We start from the raw sequence: 16342 nt of genomic DNA, 5'->3' as shown, positions 1-16342 counted from the left end.
CTTTCAGTTGCTAGCAAGGAAGGAGTATTATTACCTTATTACAGAGATCATGAGGTTAAATTAGTCAAATAAAGCAGTGCAAGACACTTATACATAACACGAGAGAAAATCATTGCCTCAAGGTTAAGATGCCAAGAGAGAGTAAAGCATCTGTGGCTCTTCCTAAGCAAGACAAGTTACATACTTCAAGGTTTATCTGTACCAAACAATTAGCCCTGCTAAGAAGGGATATTTAATTTGGTGGAATGCTGCATTATTTTGTTCCATGATCTGAGCTAGCCGCATCATACCACACAGGAGTACCTTCCACATCTCAGCTTTCCAACCGTACACGGGAATGAGAAAAGACTTCTCACACCGAGCTGTGCCCACTTCATTTATTTACTGCAAGCTCTTTGGTGCAACTTTTGTCCAGGGTGGCTGAGTGCAAAACTCAGCTGGGGCATTTAGTCATCATTATGAAAAATGAATAGTATACAAATCTCACCTGAACTTCAGAATATTACTAATAAGTATAAAATGACTACATTCTGGTAAGCTTCAAAGCAAAATCTAGAGAAAAAATGACAAGAGATACTTTGGGATAAGATTTTCCAGTTCTGCCAATATATTTTGTACAGCATTATATCCTGAAGTTCTACTGTTGTAACTGTAACCTAGAGCTGGTCGTCAAAGGTGCAGTTAGCTCTGGTGTTCTCCAGGCCAGATAGCAGTCCTTTTCTCTTTCCTAAAGGACTCTTTTCAGACAAGTCCTATGATTTCTACTGGACAGAGACTCTGCAGTTTGAATCTCTCTGAGTAGCTCTTCTTAATTTGTCTGATCAGAAGATCAGCTACACCATTTCTTTCTGCAGTCTGCATAAGTGGAAATATATTACTTCACAAGGGGGAAGAAAGATTTAAAATAGCAGAAAATAAAAACATCTGGAAACCCCACATTAACTCTAAAATGTATTAACCATACTCATGGTGTGACAAATGTGAGCCTGATCGTGTGAACAGTAGAGGATGGAGCAGAGACGCTTCTTTGTGGTGTCTATACTACACGCACAGATGAGAACATTACCTTGTCCAGTGTATTCAAAAGAATCGGCTTCATCGGGAGTGTCAAGGTCATCGACGTTGATGTCAATTTCATCCGGCGTATCCAAATTATCATCGGAAAGCACGGACCCTTCACTCTGGTCCAAAGAGAGATTGATATTTGGAGCTGTGAGCTTTATTCTTCTGGGATGGGAGCCATTGAGATCAAGAGAATTGGGAGGTTCTGAAAAAAAGAGGAAGAAAAAACAAACTTTCTCTCCCCTGCATACCAGTCATCCCCCAAATACTTAGGAATCACCTTCAAGCATATGGGAACAGAGCAATCTCAGTAACAGCAAGCCATTTAAGGCCAACTGATATAAAACACTAATATCACACATTAATGTTTAAAAAAATAAAAGAAACATCCACAGAAACAGCAGATGTAGCTGAGGGCTCTTACATTACGTAGCATCCAGATTACATATTTTTATAATTGTCAGCCAAAAAACAAGCTTCAGACATGCTTCTGAACCACAATGCTCGAGTGTTTAAAGAGCAAATCATTTGAGCTTCGAAGCAGCACTTTGCTGAATGTGGGAGAAATTCATACGAGTGAAATGTTCCTGTTAAGTATCTGTTTTGTTATGCACTTGCTGCTATTCCAGTGGTGTTGATTTACAAGTAGGATCTTATGTTTTTAGTCTTAACTATATGGTACAATATTCAATACAGTCACAAAAATAAAAACACCTTTGAGTCTCGTAATTGGTCTTAACCAAAAGTAATCTTCAATAAGAGAAAAGTTAGGTACGGCTTTGCCACTTGCCATTGCGTTGTGTGCCACATTTTAAGCTGTTCTGTTTGAATTAATATATTCTAATGCTAGTTGAGTTCACTAAGACTGTAGTCAAATATAAGATAAACGAAACTACTTAAACATCACAAGAACTAAACAGAAGGATGAAAACAATTCACAAGAGAAAATAGATGGCACACTACAATTATCACTTGTCAAGTGAAGAACAGAATTAATTAAATAAAACAAATTTAACACTTTTTCTTTTTAACACTGGTTCCTTAGCAGCACAGAAACATCTTCTCACTGCATAATTAAATGCCAAGGGAAGCAGAAATAATTAAGATAATGAATAAGAGCTTCTCTTACCAGGTCTCATTTCTGTAGAACTGGGGCTTAATACACCCTCAGCAAAGGGGATGTCCATTCCCACATTCTCCGGTAACAATCTGAGAGGTAAAATATAATGCAATATCTTAGAGATACACAAGTTGACCAGGCTCTCAAGATAACTCATGTGATCTCACATGAAACTCAATTTTTCCTCAACACATCCAGTTTAAAAGTCTGATCACAGGTTAACATAAGTGAGAACCGAACACAGCTGTTGTAATTCTATTATGTAGTTCTTATCCACTTATTTACCTACATGCCTGTAGAGACTTTGGAGACCACAGGTCTCCAGCACAGGTCCACACATTCACTTCCCTTTGGATCAAGACAAAGCACTAACAACAGGCTGGCAAACAGCACTGTTTCCCATTCTACCCAAATTAAGTTGAGCTTTTGGAATCCGGCAAATAGGGCACAAGGTTGCAGGACGTTTCAGTTCTATGCAAGCTGCACACCGCGGTAAGAGTTCTGTAATGCTATTTTAATTGCTGTATATACAGTTACCACTTAGCCAAAATCAGATCATGAAGTTTTTTCATTCTTTTGACATCATTGGTTCTTTAGAGCAATTCTGACCCAAAATTTTGCAATACTGAAGAAGTTGATGTCCTGCATTGACAAAGTGCAGGAAATACAGAAATGAGAATCAAAACTACATTAAAGATTTTTCAAAGGCTACAACATTGTAAAATATCCTACCTAGATTACATTTTGGGGAATATACTAAGAAATTACATTAAACATACCTACATATGACAAGTTAAAGATATTAAGAGGTGAAAAAGATTACAAAGGTGTTTGAATATTTAAAGTAATTAACTTAATTACTTTAAATTGTAAAAAAGGAATTGACTTAAACTCTTTTCATGCTTATTTTCTATTCAAATATTTTACAAAATGCTTGCTGGGAAGAAGGTTCAAGGGTATATAGGAAACAACACTTTACAGGACGTGGCTGACATTCAAAACTACTTGTACTAAAAATGCATGACTCCCAAAAAGCTTTGCTTTATTTTATCTAAACAATTACAGCATTTTTCCTATATTTCCATTCCAAACTCCTTATGTTTTAAAATACAATCAGACAGTAGAAGAATAGACAGTTTGTGCACTTCCGTAGCAGAGCTGCGATGAGAGTAATGTAGGTACTTTCCTCTGCCACAGCATCAGCTAATTCAGCTGAATGGGTGGCCAGTCTGAATTGGTTTGGCTTGGCTCTCTTGCACCTCTTCCTATCCTCATTTTCCCCATGAGAACTACCCTAACTATTTTACTGTGTGCAGACAAGAAATCTATGGCCAGTCATCGCATCAGAGTACAAGCAGATTTTCTGGAATTTCTTCTTAACTGCAGATTTATATGTAAAGGTATACATACATCTCTAAAGTGAGCAGAAAGCTTCTCTGTGTCAGAAGCTGCAAAATATCTTTACCTCTGTCAAGCCACGTACCATCAAATTCCCAATATAGACAGGCAAACCAGTCTCCCTCGTGAGGCCACAGATACTACGGACACTATAAGGCTAGGATCGAACACATTTGGGCTACACAAAACTCATGGCCAGGTCTCGTCCCAATAAAAATGAACATACGGTGATCTTGCTAATTTTACTGGATTTATCCGTAGGCACTGCAGAATACATCTTTCACAAATACACAGATTAACTGCTTAATGATTTCTACAAAACACACCAAGTCTGGAATACGTTCAATTACTGTCAAATAAGGCTTGCAATATTCTTTCTTTTTGGACACACGCTAAAGAAATTTGATCAAAGCATGTTGCTCATGAATAAAATGAATGGCACAAATTGCCTGTAATTTACCACTTCCTTTTGTTCTACTCTTTAGCATCATCTGTGTTCAGAAGCTGTACAGAAAACTGATACACAGAATATCATCACAATTTGCTTAGAAAATGTAAACAAATCATTACAGTCTTCAACTCTTTCTGGTGTCTGTCCAATTCATAGTAAAATATGTGCAATAAAGTCTAATTTATCCTTCCGAACTTAGCAGAGACAAAGCTGAAATCTAATGACAAGTGCTGGTACTAGTGACAGCCAGATAAGTTAAGGCCTTAAGAAAGAAAATATAAGAAATCATTGTGGTGGAAACAGTGTGGGGAGAGGACGAATATTTCTAATGCATTTTAAATCCAGATTAAGATTTTACCTTGGGCTTTATTAACCTTTCTAAATGTAAAAACCTACATCTGAAAATGAAAATTTCTCCGATTACAGCAGTTTAGGAATACTCAGATGATGATCTATAGGTGCTCAAGGGCATGAATATTTTGGCCAGATGGAAGGGGCTATTGATACTAACATATACAGCATTAATTTATAAAATCTCTTAAATTCTCATCACACCAAAAGACAATTCCTTACTGAACGAGCTTCAAAAATCACTGCAGAAACTAACTCAAAAGGAAATGATCTTTTCACACAGTGCATGAAGAGTGAGCTATAAAAAGAGGGTGAATACTAAATTTAAAAAATTCTTGGTTTTGGAAATCTCAACAATAAGGAATATTTGTAAAAATGCATATTACTTAAAATAAGCTTACTGTATTAAAAAGAGGCAGTATTTTCTGTAGTCCTCCTCTAAAAATGTTTGGGTAGAACAAAGATCATCTTCTCGTCTGCATGATAAGGGCATGACTGGGTTTTACATATGCTGTCTTTACAGAAACAGTGACAGCATCATCTATAAAAGCGATTCGGCACAAGTAATTCATTCAGAATTTTATATGAATTGCCTAGAATTTTAGTAATGCCTGGGACAGAATTATCCCAAATCATGACATTTCCAGAATTGCCTCAAGACTGTTTTTCTCCCTGTGGCATCCTTATCTTTTTTTAAAAAAAAACATGCATGTACTCACAGCTGACATTGCTGCTTTCTCTAGAACATCTTCCACTTTCATGACATAAATTTCAAGTGTTTTTCTGGTTTCAGCGGGAGTAGTACAGCTGAGCGAAAACCAGATATTTCGTATTAGACGTACGTTCCCAAGAATGGTACGCTCTGGGGGTCCAAAAGATAAACGTGTTTCATATGCTTTGGTTTGAACCTCTACCGAAATACAGCTACTGCTAGAGGCAAAATACTCAAAGAATACCCCTTGCTCGGAGATTGTAAGCAAACAACATCAGCATTTGTCTGAGAATCGCTAACTCTGTTTGGATGGTTCAGTGTTTTTAATGTCAGTAATCCATATCATTCGTGTTGGGGTATTTGATTTGGGAAGGAAGAGGCTGTGGCCCTGAAAGATCTGGGTTCTCATTTACTATAAAGTAAACCGTTAATAGGATTTTAAGGGGAGAAGTTAGAGAAAACAGCTCTTGTGTTAGTAATATTTTTCTAGAGTCCTTGTGCAGAGCCCAAACAGATTAAAGATTAAAGAAATACATATCCTGCCATATTCGGTGGAAGTTCATTGTTTCTAAAAACCTATGATTAATACTTGTTCAGTCATAAATTAATAGGCAATGCAGACATCTTTCAAACCCGATGTTTTGAAATAGCAGGTTTAGTCCATGGAAGGTATGGCTTATATTCCCTTGTACCTCAACATACGTTGTCCCTTATGTTGCTCCTCAGACTCCCCACCAGTGTGAAAATGAGTGAGATATGGACAAAGTTTGTTTCCTACAGCCACAGCTCCCCATTTTGTGGGGGATTTTGTGAGCATTTAATGCTGAGCTGCTCACCACCCAGCAGAGAAACTTCTGGCTGGGCATTAGCCGGGAGAGCACCAGGTTGCAACAGATGTCCGCAGGGACTCTAGTAATGAAGGATGGACTCCAGAAACTTAAGTTAAGCAACTACCTCCTCCTCCTCTTTCTTTACCCACAGATGACTTCACATACTCCCAAAATTGTGGCTTACAGAATTCGTTGCCTTCCATACAGGTGCAATCAATGTCGTGCATGATATGGCCAAAAGTACTAGAAAAAGAGAACATTTCTTCTATTGAATGCTCCTTTTTGAAGGAGCAAATTAAGCTACCTTAGAAAGCGCCATTCTAATCAGGTATGATTTACTGGATTGATTTAAAAAAAAAAAAAAAAAGATCTTTTGCTTGAAACAGAGGTCAAAGTAAAATAGGCTTTTTGTGTCGTAAATGACTTCTTTTATGGGGTACACAGACCAGTCATTTAAAGATCAGCTGCACCGAGAATCAGGTTACTGCATATTTGCTTTGATAATTCAGGTCTAAATACTTGTTCAGAAGTAGCTAAAAAACCCCTATTTCTCAAAGGTGCTTCAGAGACAGATACCAAATGCCTATGAAAGGAGGAGAGACAGAGCTGAGGCTGAAAGGCTGCTTGCCCTTTCTTGATGCAGACATTCTTACAGCTCAATGCATTCATAACCTTTATATACTTTCCAGTGCTCTCCCAAGCCAGTAGCTCTCAGAATAAACATGATCCTTCTTGACTTTTCTAGATATAGCTGCATTCTGCTATTTTGGAAAGAGCAACTCTGAATACGCGCAGCAGTATGTCATAATCCCTACGGGCTGCACTGCCTCACCCTTGTGTCATATGTGGTATATCACCGCTTTCCGCGTTACACTCTTTATTCCAAAACATCAAGCAAGTCATCTCTCCCGTGTGTCACCCTGAATGAGCACCTACCTACAGCTTGCTACCGAGGGTGACTCACCTCTCTGAAGTGAATCCCTCTTCTCCAAACTAGCATTCACTCACTTGCTGGCTGGACTTGAAATTTTACACGCTTCCCAGGCTTCTGCACTCATCAATACAAAAGTTTAATCTAAAGTGGAGCCTACAGCTCCAAACTACATTGCCTAGAGGAGTAAGTTATGTTTCTTCCATGCCTTTCCCTCCATACCCAGCAATACTTTTATACTTAATTTTTCACAAGACACTAAAGGCTTTTATAAAGTTTTCAATGCATGATTAACAGAAAGAATGACAAGCATGAAATCACCTTAACTCATATTAACGCGTGCTTTTTTGGAAACTAAATAGGAGAAGAGGAGATGAAGTAAAGCAAACAGTCATTCAAAAACTAAACATCTGGCTTTTTTAATATTTCTCAGATTTCACAGATTACTGAGGTACACCCTGGCCTCAAATGAAGTAAAAGGCTTGCTTATGGCCCATTCTCTCACTGGCATGCAGTGAGAAATTGACCTATTTTGAGGAAGAATGAGCAAACTGTGAAATTTGAGATAGAAAACTTAAGGGAACTTAAGTTCTTCCCTGAGTCACTTCTACAGAACACACAAAACCACTTTGCACAAAGTACTTTCCTTTTGACTCCCATCCTCACCCTGATTTCAGATGTAACACAAGTGCATAGCCCAGAAAAGGAGAAATGACGACTTGAGGCACTGGGCATGACTGTACAGTGTTTTCCTTGCAAGGTATTAAAAAACCCTTGGCTTTTATCCAGTAACGCCCGTCAACGAGGTCTCAGCATGGCCCCATTGAAAGCACCCTTAAGAGTAAAGTAAAGGGGCTTTTTGCTATCGCCCATCTTCATAGCTACTCCAACATTCACCTGACCTCAGATAAAAGAACAGCAAAATCTCTCCTGTTACCACTATTAAACACTTGCCACATGATTTTATTTTTAGAATAGAAACTATTTAGCTGTTTTGCATGTATCTCCAAACAAAAAGTCTTTCCCTTTCTTCCACATTTTACATGTTTGTGCTGCCAAGCTTATGGCTTGTATTTGTAGTTCCTTTTCTGTTCAAAAAAATCTGAAGATTAGAAGATTATCAGGGCCTTGCAACGATAGTGTTTAAAAATAACAGTAAATATCTACTTCCTGAAATTATTACTCCTTCTTGAAGTGCTCAGTTACAGAATTCAAACAACAACAGAAAAGAAATAAAAAATAATCACTGTCCTGTATCTTAAATAGAGGATGATTCTTCTGCTAACAGATACAACTTTATAAACTGCATTATAAGCTGGACATGTTATTTCAGAGACCGATTATGCTCGTGGACTAATAACAAATCTTAATTTAGTCTGCATGTCTTTGCATTTCGATGCTTATTACCCATGTAGGATAGATAGAAATGACCTGCAAGCAAAGTCAGAGAAATGTTGGACATATTTCAGTATCAGCTGTGGTCACAGCCACAAGGAGATGATCTAGGAAATAAAGCCTATATTGCCTATATAAAGTTAAAAAGGAATATTTGATAAAATATGGGCTGCAGTCTGAGGAAAATTTGAAGAAAATCACAGCAGGAAAAAAAGAAAGAAGTCATGAACGTTAGCCCTGCATAACTGAACATAACCCTCAAAACAACTTCCTCAAACTAGTTCTTTGCTGCAAAACTTCCAGGTAATAAATGGAGAAATTTCTATAGCTGCCTTTTCAGTGATAAAGGAGACTGCAGCATGAATATTTTTAGGTTCAGCAAAACTAATGATCCCTAAACTACAGTGGAGTATGCAACAAATCAAAGTGACATGCACCGTGCAAGATTTAGTCAGAATCAGTCAGACACTATGGAAATGAACATACTGGAAGAGATCCACTCCAGGATATCTGAGATCAGAAAAAAGTCATTTACTTTTAATCACAGCTGTGTAAAAGTAATCATGTTGCATACAGGTGACTTGTAAAAATTGATTAATTTTATAACCTCCTGAGAGTTGCATTTAGCAACCATATGGTAGTATACTAAATTAACTGTGTGCCTACTGCTATTTACTTGGTAGCTCTTAATCACAAATTAGTTTAGAAAAGGTCTATAATCTGATGGCTAGAATTTATGCGTAGCATGAAACCTTTATTCCTGTTTCTGGATACAACCCAAAAATCAAAAAATTATCTATCTGTGGTGTTTTGTTTGAGCCAAGTGCTTTATTAATCAAGCATCTGTGCAAATGTTAATCATTTTTATACTGCTGCACAGTAGATAAACACATGCTAATGTTCCCATTTTACAGAAGAACAAGTCAGTTACTTTCCCTACAGCCACAGAGCAAGCCCTTGTTACAAATCAGTAAAACTCCTAACTTCCTAGTTTCTCACACTTCCCAGATATCAAGCTTCTTTTGCAGAATATACTGAAGTTGGTTGGTATTTTCTGAATGTCCATTTTTTACTCCATTTTCAGCATTAAGTTTGGATTAGAAAGCTATGCATGTCTATATGAGGTAGTATCTTTTCTGCAGGAAAATCATGTGTTCTAGCCAGAAGATATAAATTATTTGCTTCCCGAAATGTTAACTGAAACATGTTAAAATTCTCCATTTGGACCATTTTTTTTTACTATTCTGCAACCAGCTTTAGTTTTTAGGCTCTGCTCAGCTACCTGTTTTGTTCCTCTTCTTATCTCTGCATCATGAGCCCAATTTTTTTCAGGCAGCCGCTCAGAGCAGTAGGCTCCCCTGCCTGCCTGTGGCAATTGAAGACTGTTAAAAAACAGGAGCTGCTGTTCTTTAGCACATGCTAGTGCTCTCCCTGCTGCTAAGCAGCCATGGGCTGTCTGTTCTGACTCCTTGCCAGCTCCCTCCCGGCATCACAGTACAAGAGAAGCCGGAAAAGCCAAGGAGGGATGCAGGGAGCCGTGGAGGGACAAATCTAAGTAAATAGGTTGAGTGATAATGCGATTCACTAGGCTATTTCATCAACCTTATGAACATGCTTATGGATCAGAAAGGCTTATGGAAGGAATCCAGGGCTCCAGGCTTCTTCATTTATCTGTGACTTCCAGCCACACGAAATAGAAAGGCATCTCAATACAAAATGAGAGAAACTGGATTTCAGGCCCAAATCTAGATGTCTTGTTGGAAGGGAGTCTTAGGAACGCAAGACAGGCTGAAGTTGCCTCCAGCAGGTCCCGGAGCCCCCAGAAGCTCCTTCCTAGAGGTCTGTCATCTCTACGTCATGATATGCTACTGTTCTACATCTAGATCTTATGGTTTAGACCAGAAAGACAGTGCAACCCAGTGAAAAGCTATTCAGTAACTTATCTTGTCCTTTATGCATCCCCAAGCTTTATTTACTGTGCACTATCCAAACACTGCTCTGAAGACAGGAGGATCAGTCCTTTCCAGGGCCTTTGAGGGGTGCTAATCACCTGAGTATTGGACATTTGCAAACATTAATTAACTTAGCTCAACAACAGCTCTGTGGGGTAAGGGTAAGGAATTATTCACTGTTACAAAAGTAGAGGAGTCTGAAAGTGTCTATTAATTGTGAATGTCCAATATAAGATGCCTGATGACCTTGTTTTTTTAAGAATATTAGCATTTTACAGTATCCTCTATATGCCTCTACAGCTCCTCGAGACTAGGTACCATTGAAAAGATCAGGATAGTCAGACCTCAGGGGCTTCACTTTGGCATCCAGAAAATTAAGAACAAATCAGATGGGGGTCAGTGGAGAAAGAGATGTCAATACAAGCAGCCGCTGACTCCTTGTGCAGCTGATTGGTGGTAGTAACCTGCCCCACACCACATACCAACTCTGTGAGATAGACAGGAATAGAAAATAGTTCTTTAGGACGGTGTTATCTGACCGTACCCACGAAATAACGCTATCTCCAACTATGTCTCTCACTGTGCAGAGCCTGCTAGGCATTTCCTGACTTCACCATTTTAATAATATTCTCTTAACACAGAATTTAGTGTGCAAAAGCACGTGAACTAGATAAATATAGAGACTAACATATTTTAAGGTGGAAACAACATGCCACTTGACATTTATTGCTCTGCTTTGGTGTTGCAGTCACATATCACCATATGGTCTTGTCCTCAGAGCAGGGGCTCTCCTCTGTTATGTGCCTACCTCGGTGCTGCCTAGTCTTGACTGAGTCAGTGGGAAATTGCTGGAATTAACAACACAAAGTTGGGGAATCTGCGTGATGGGTGCTCCCAGGTTGATGTTGAAAGATCACAGGCTTTGGCAAGGACCTATGCAGGTTCAGAGCAGCAATAGCTTTTAGGAGACTTATTTGAGCTGATCTGAACTCTCTCCTCGATGTTCTTTCCACACATTGTTAATATTCTACAAGTAACATATAGATGATCTGTTATTCAACGACTGATGAACGAACTATACAAGTACACTGTAACCACAGCAAAGAAAGAGGAGTTGACTAACAGTTAATGTGATGTAAAAGATGCCTAAGTACAACCTGAAAATATGTTTTGTTTGAACATTGTATTTTACAAAATTATCAAAATGCCAGGTCTAGCCCAGGATCTGCTTCCCAACATCCACCTTCATTGGAGAATTAATCTTGGAGAAAATATAATTTTAGTTTTCCTCAGTTTAAAAAGTTTTCCTTCCAGCTCACGCACTTCATGGTGACCATTTTCTTGCCACGCCATGCTGCCAAGACCTTTCATCTGAATACCTGCAGTTTGAGATGACGCACCTGGCAGATGAACAGCACTTGAAAAAGTGATGTCTCCCCTATATCCTATGCAGCCATCTGCCACTTACAGGAAATACATTAATTTTTTGAGAGTAGTTTATGGGATGGGACTTGCAGTATCGGAAGCAGAAAATCTTTAGGAAGTTGTACATTTTATGCCCCTTCTCCCCGAGATTTTCAGTGGGGTTGTGAGAACTCCTCTCTATCTATTATTACAGTCTACAACTTACCAAACGCATTTGCTCCCAAATGAAGACTTGCAAAAATGCCCCTGACAGTTTTTTAGAACATAGCCCATTAGTTCTGCAACTGATCTAACTTCTCAACTTTAGTGACTATTTCCTGTTTTCTACTTCTCTTTTTGTAATATTGTCAACTTTTTGCATTACTTACTGGATTTGTTTCTTTGTGTGTATGAACACTGATACGTGCAATAATGATGATACTTAACCGACATACTCTACTAGCTGGAATCAAATGTATTAACAAAGCATCCTGCTACCGGTGAATCCTGTTTTGCTCACATGATAAAAAATGTGTAGGGACAATTTTCAGAGCAAAGGACTCATTAACATCATCAGATACACAGCATTTTTATAAATCTGCTCCTTAAATCACCAGGGTTTTCTTCAATCACTCCTTTGCTTTTTGATTTCAGCCTTTGCACAATTTATAATATGCTGATGGCCTGTAGCGGACAGATGAGTGAACTTTTTCCTTAAACATTTCTTGGTACATAAGGTGCAAGCAAACCATAACCCCGAACAAGCCATCTGTTCCCAGCGGAAACAGGACTGGGCTGCTGCGACCCCCAAGATGGTCTCCCTGCAACCACCCGGGACACACCAAGCCTGCACTGAACGAGACCACAATCGGGCAGAGACTCTGGGATCTGGACTGTAAATTATTGTCCGTTTTTAGCACAACTTCTATAAAACCTGCTTGGCATGAGTGGCTGAATTTGCTGGAGCCTTAGGCCGCACTCCCTAGTACAGTGAGAAAGGGCCCCAGAGCTGGCGCAGGCGGGAAGGATAAGGGAGTTACCAGCAGTTTGCGTTCCTGTGCACTGCTGAAACGGTGCTAATTGCTGGAGTTACCACCTTCTTTGTCAGGACCTTGAGAGCTAATGGCTGGACCCAAGAACGGAGACACACCTGTCAGCAGAAACGGCAACAGTAAACGGCCTACCTAGGGACAGTGATGAGACCCAATAAGGAGCAGGAGACCCCAGACCCAAATATTACTATTGGTCTGAACTACCACGTGAGGGGTGGGAAACTTGATTTGAAAAAGCTATAATTGCCCAGGGATTTCTTTGTTTGGGGTCCCTCGTCCCTCGTCGGAGGCACCCAGCTTGAGCTGTGATTCGAGCGGAGTCAGCGGAACATCATCGGCCTCGGAGTGGTGGTAGCTAGCTGCTCTCCTTTTCCAACTTTCTCTATCTTTTCCCCTTACCCTTGTTCTGTTCCCCTCTTCCCTTCGCCTCCCCTTCGCCTTCCCCCCACCTTTTCTCCCCACTTCGTGGAAAATAAAGTTAAAAGGTTGTACGATATTTGACCGGTTTTAGCGTCTTAATCTCGTCCTTGGGATCGTAACGAAACCCTCCCAATATTGGATCGGGACATGGCCACAAAAAGATATATAGCAAAACTTTTTACACTATATGACTTCTATCTTTTCCTGTCCAAATAAACTTAACTCTGCTCCTATTTATTACTTCATCCCTTAGCCTTCTATTTTGCACTCAGCTGACTGTTCCTTTTTCAATTGCATCAATACCTTAAATCTTGGGAAGGTCTGCTTCCTTCTCTTTTTCTCTCACTTGTGTCATTGTCTCCCAAATTTCCACCTTAAGCTTGCATAATTTTGATTTCACAGCTTATATTCAGATATTATTATAATTTAGATTCAAAGTAGCAAAGCCATAAATCATTAACAGCTACCTTTCCCCTATCTTGGCCATGACTGAGCTAAAGAAAAACTACTAAAAAGAAGGTATGTTAAATTTCAGTTTGTCTTAAAGTTGCAGGTGTCAGAGACATAACAGATAACAAGGGAATGCGAGTAACAGTGCCGGATGTTGGAAGGGCATCTCAGTCGGGCAGACTGAAATGGAAACATCCCAATGAGTGTAAATTGGGAACTGAGGAGGAGAGGCATCCGTATTAGGTAACCTGCAACTTGGGAGAACAGAGGGAAAGTCCAACCAGGAGCCAGAGGAGGCACCTAATCAAGGCCCATGAGCGGTAATACCGGCCCCAACCAAGGCAGCTTAGAGCCTGTTTGCTCTGGCAGGAGCAGCGTGTCCAGAGCCAGAGAAATGGTTGGACCCTGCAGTGGGCAGGTCTAAAAAGGCACGTGCAAAGGGATTCAGGAGGAGCAGAAAGCCACCAGCTCTCTCCAGAAGTAAAACCGTCACTACGTCGGAAGGGCCACAGGAGCAGTGGGAAGATACGAACCAGCTAACATGTGGGAGAGACGGGAATCTCAGACATACAAGTATACTGTGAAAGAGCCAGAGTGATAGGAAATGCCAGACTGAAAAAGTAATGTACAGGAACGAGGTTAGAAAGCAGGGCTCCTCCTTTGCCCACAAGGCATTCCCCATACACTGTAGCTTGGGAAACGCAGGTGGAAGGTCAGCTATAAGCTCTCCTGCTCTACAGTCTGGCAAAGCTTTACTCTGCCAGGTTGCTGTCCGTAAAGAACAGCTCTGTAAGTTTGCTACCGGTATTTTCTGCTAATGAGAGTCATCTTGTTCTTGTAGGACAGAGTCAGCTTTCATCTGGTAGCCTGAAATAAGGAAGTTTGATCTTCTGCTGTCTATTTTTCAGATCCTGGGACACTACAGTGATATAAATAACTTACCAATATTCCCTGAAGCTGTCAAAATTATTTCTTTGTAAGTCCGAGAGCTGCATTTTTTTGTTTGAATAAAAAAACTGTGGCTTGAGGAATGCCTTTTTTTGCCTCTTGCTACAGATATATTACAAGCTGTAATTGCTCCCCTATTACTGCTGAATGTTATGGGCATGCTATAGTATCACGATAAACTGCGTGTAGCAGGTTCTAAGTTTTACAAGCTATAAGCATCTATGAACACTACAGTTATCTCTAATGATACAAGACTTTGTATAATTTTGACCATGCTTACCCAGGGCCAAATAACCGCCAGACTAATCAAAGGCAGGAATCAAAGGTTGCTTTGACTTCGGTACTCCCACGCCCCCTAAGAGATAGCAGCAATGAGCATGGGTGAGAGTAGGTGGGAGGAAGACAGCAGCCCTGAGAAAATGTGCTTTGGCAGGGTAAGGTTTGGATCCCCCCCCTGCTTATGGCTGCCTTAATGCCTCCTGACACTGCTGCTGGAGCTGCGTGCATCCTCCCCTTTCCTCAGCATAGCTCTGCTTCCCAGGAGCATCAATACAGGTAAGCCCAGAAACGACATCCTCCCCCCCGTTCAGTTAGAACGATTCTGGCTAACTACACCTACCGACCCAGCACGCGTCTCCTCTCAGTGTTGCTCTGACTAGCTCATATTTAGACACCCTATAAATTTCCAGTGCCTTCTGCACCTCGCTATCGTTTGTTTGCTTACCACACTTACAACCAAGAAATATTTTCGCTCCTTCATCACAGACAAAAATTCAGACGACCGAATGGAGCCAAATCAATCTCCTGTAAGCAGAGCCACACAAAAGCAGTGCCTGTACAAACCGACTTTTGCAGTAATTTTTCACTCCTCTTACTACCGAGATCATTGCTGCACCCTTGATCATGTAACCTTCAGAGATCACAGCTTCTTTTCACCACAACAATGTACGGGAGCACTGCAAAATATTCAACAATCCTACGCTTCAGCTGATAGCAAAAAACTGCAAACAAGACCATTAGCAAGTACTCTGCTCTGACAGTTATCACAGACAACTGCTAGGTCATTAATTAAGCAGCCTCAAAACCAAGTTATCCAGGGAAATGCCCAAGCGTTCTGCTTTTCCCACTGTATCCTCCGAGCGAGGCAAACAGGCTGAGAATAATCAAAAGCGGTAGGTGACCGCACAGCGAAGTTTTGTTTCCTAATTACGCGTACCGTGCCTGCGTCCAGACAAAAGAAATCCCATCGAACTGAGGCAAGCTCCTCTCCTGAAGAGCTGCGCCGGAATTACAATACAGCTGCCTGATTTCCAGTAACGAGTTCCTGGGCGCTGCGCATCCTGCTGACAAACATCCCCCCTTTTTTTCTCCTCTCTGAAGTAACTGCAACAATAGAGCCGTAATCGGAAAAACCTCCTGCGCGCGAGCCTCTCAGCGCAGAGAGACACTTACCTTCGACAGACTTAACGAGGCCTTTCTAGCGGGGAAATAACAAAGATGCTTTGTCGCTGCACTTCAGCATCCCTCTTTTGGTGGTAGTTTACTAGGAATAAAGATCCTCCACCATTTTCTCATCACGTGACTGGTGGTACTGCTAAATAAGGGCGATCACCTGCCTTCAGATAGCCTGCTGTACAAACCGGCAGCCATGGGCTTTGGCTAAATGAACACTCAGGAGCAGAGCAACGCTTCACCCATGAAAATTATTATTATTTTTTTTTTACGTTCCCCGTGGAGCTTTGTCACTGCATCGCCAAACTTTTATCCAGCAAGTCAGCTGGCAGTAGGGAAAAGCTCCCCGCTGTTTCGTTTCAGAGCCCGAGGAAAACCTGCGATGAGAGATTGCCTGACAAAAGTTCGGACGGA

General features: G+C 40.5%; 1 protein-coding gene across 5 annotated transcripts in view; it reads right to left on the bottom strand.

Annotated features, from left to right (window-relative positions):
• The window catches only part of LOC135324305 (protein prune homolog 2-like), a 149998-nt gene that overhangs the window by 27087 nt on the left and 106569 nt on the right, over window positions 1–16342 (bottom strand). For all 5 annotated transcript variants that reach the window (XM_064500304.1, XM_064500306.1, XM_064500303.1 and 2 more), the window contains exons 10-11: window positions 2192–2271; window positions 1067–1267 (exon numbers count right to left, since the gene is read on the bottom strand). In XM_064500304.1, coding sequence (XP_064356374.1) covers window positions 1067–1267; window positions 2192–2271 — 281 coding nt within the window. The remainder of the gene's footprint in view (window positions 1–1066; window positions 1268–2191; window positions 2272–16342) is intronic.

This window comes from Dromaius novaehollandiae, chromosome W (assembly GCF_036370855.1).
Source record: "Dromaius novaehollandiae isolate bDroNov1 chromosome W, bDroNov1.hap1, whole genome shotgun sequence".
Taxonomy (NCBI): domain Eukaryota; kingdom Metazoa; phylum Chordata; class Aves; order Casuariiformes; family Dromaiidae; genus Dromaius; species Dromaius novaehollandiae.
This window is presented reverse-complemented; position numbering and strand designations above follow the sequence as displayed.